The following is a 1588-nucleotide window of genomic DNA, read 5'->3' as shown; positions in this document are numbered from 1 at the left end:
TTTATTATATTCTTATTTATTTAAATATACATATAAACATATAAATATATACATACAATAATTTATTATATCTTACTAACTTTTATGTTGTTCTTATGATTTTTTCAATGAGCACTTATGTTTAGAATTATTTTTATGTCTCACATACACATATATACATATATGTGTATATATGTATATGTATATGTATATGTATATGTATATGTATATGTATATGTATATGTATATGTAATCCACCCACCTGCTTTCACAGAGCAGTGTATGTGGCCTTTGGACTCATAGTAGACCCAGTCGAATCCCGCCTCCACAGCCAGCCTGGACAACATGCCGTACTTGCTCTTGTCTCGGTCTGAGGTGGTGATGTCCACGGCTCGGCCCTCGTAGTGCAGAGACTCCTCAGAGTGATGGCCGTCCTCGTCCCAGCCCTCTGTGACCCGGAGTTTCACCCCGGGCCACAGATTCATGACTGAAATGGCCAAAGAGTTGAGTTTGTCTTTACACCTCTGAGAACGAGAGAGGACGTGTTCAGAATCACAGAAAACACTTTGGTCTTTCAGCGTTGCCATAGTGTCGACCATCTATCAACAGTGACATTAGCAACACAGTTCAATACAGTCTATAACATAACGTACTGTATGATACTGGAATCATCCTTTAACATCCATCACATTATTATTATCATTATTATCATTATTATCATTATTATTATTATTGTGGTTATTGTTATTATCATTATTATTATTATTATTATTGTTGTTATTGTTATTATCATTATTATTATTACATATCATTAGGGACCCATGCTGATTTTTGATTTGACTCTGTTTTAGCTCATTGGTTTGGTTTTAGTCAGTTTACTGTTTTGTTTGACTCCCAACTGTAACTTTTGCAAGTGATAACAATAATAATAATAATTACAACAACAACAAAAACATCAATAATAATAATAATAATAATAATAATAATAATTATCTAGCACAAACTGCTAGATAGATAGATCCACTGTCTAACTGCTCTGGACTCTAATGAACCAGCATGTAACTAACTAACTAATTAACTAGCCTAACTAATCCTTTCAGTGACTCGTGGAGCTGAAGATGTAAAGAACACCTGCATCATCTGCTCCACATCACTGCACCGAGACAAAGTCCAGAAACTGACCTGTGTCATCAGCCGGTCCGCGTTGGTGTTCTCCTCGTCCTTGAAGATGATGTCGGGGTTGTAGTTGGGAGTCAGGTCCTTGAACCGCTCCGAGCTGCGGCTGATCTTGCCCTCGTACTTGCCGCTGGCTCCCAGGGTTTTCTCCGCCACGTTGGGGATGAACTGTTTCAGGGCCAGCGGTGTCAGCTTGGGGTGCCTCCGCTTCCCGTATCCCCTGCCCGGTCCGCAGCCCGAGGTGACGGACGGCAGCAGCAGCAGGCAGAGGGACACCGGCAGCATCTCTCTCATCAGGACCATCTTCCCCGGTGACGCGCCTCGGACTGATTCCACTCTTTATTCCGGTTCTTTCCTTTTCTTTAAATGTCTTTGTCCACTACAGCTGGAGCAGTGCGGGAACCATACCTACTCTCTCTCTCTCTCTCTCTCT

At 40.9% G+C, this 1588-nt stretch overlaps 1 protein-coding gene across 1 annotated transcript in view; it reads right to left on the bottom strand.

The window, feature by feature from the left end:
• Window positions 1–1519, bottom strand: part of LOC111650879 (tiggy-winkle hedgehog protein-like) — a 3432-nt gene extending 1913 nt beyond the window's left edge. Inside the window, exons 1-2 of the mRNA XM_023400826.2 lie at window positions 1162–1519; window positions 242–503 (exon numbers count right to left, since the gene is read on the bottom strand). Of these exons, the coding sequence (XP_023256594.1) occupies window positions 242–503; window positions 1162–1458 (559 nt within the window). The 5' untranslated portion in view covers window positions 1459–1519. The remainder of the gene's footprint in view (window positions 1–241; window positions 504–1161) is intronic.
• Between the last annotated feature and the right edge of the window lie 69 nt (window positions 1520–1588).

This window comes from Seriola lalandi, unplaced genomic scaffold (genome assembly GCF_002814215.2).
Source record: "Seriola lalandi dorsalis isolate HSWRI2012SDOR001 ecotype SW California unplaced genomic scaffold, Sedor1 jcf7180002052993, whole genome shotgun sequence".
Taxonomy (NCBI): Eukaryota; Metazoa; Chordata; class Actinopteri; order Carangiformes; family Carangidae; genus Seriola; species Seriola lalandi.
The sequence above is the reverse complement of the archived record's forward strand: the minus strand, read 5'-3'. Positions and strand labels throughout refer to the sequence as shown.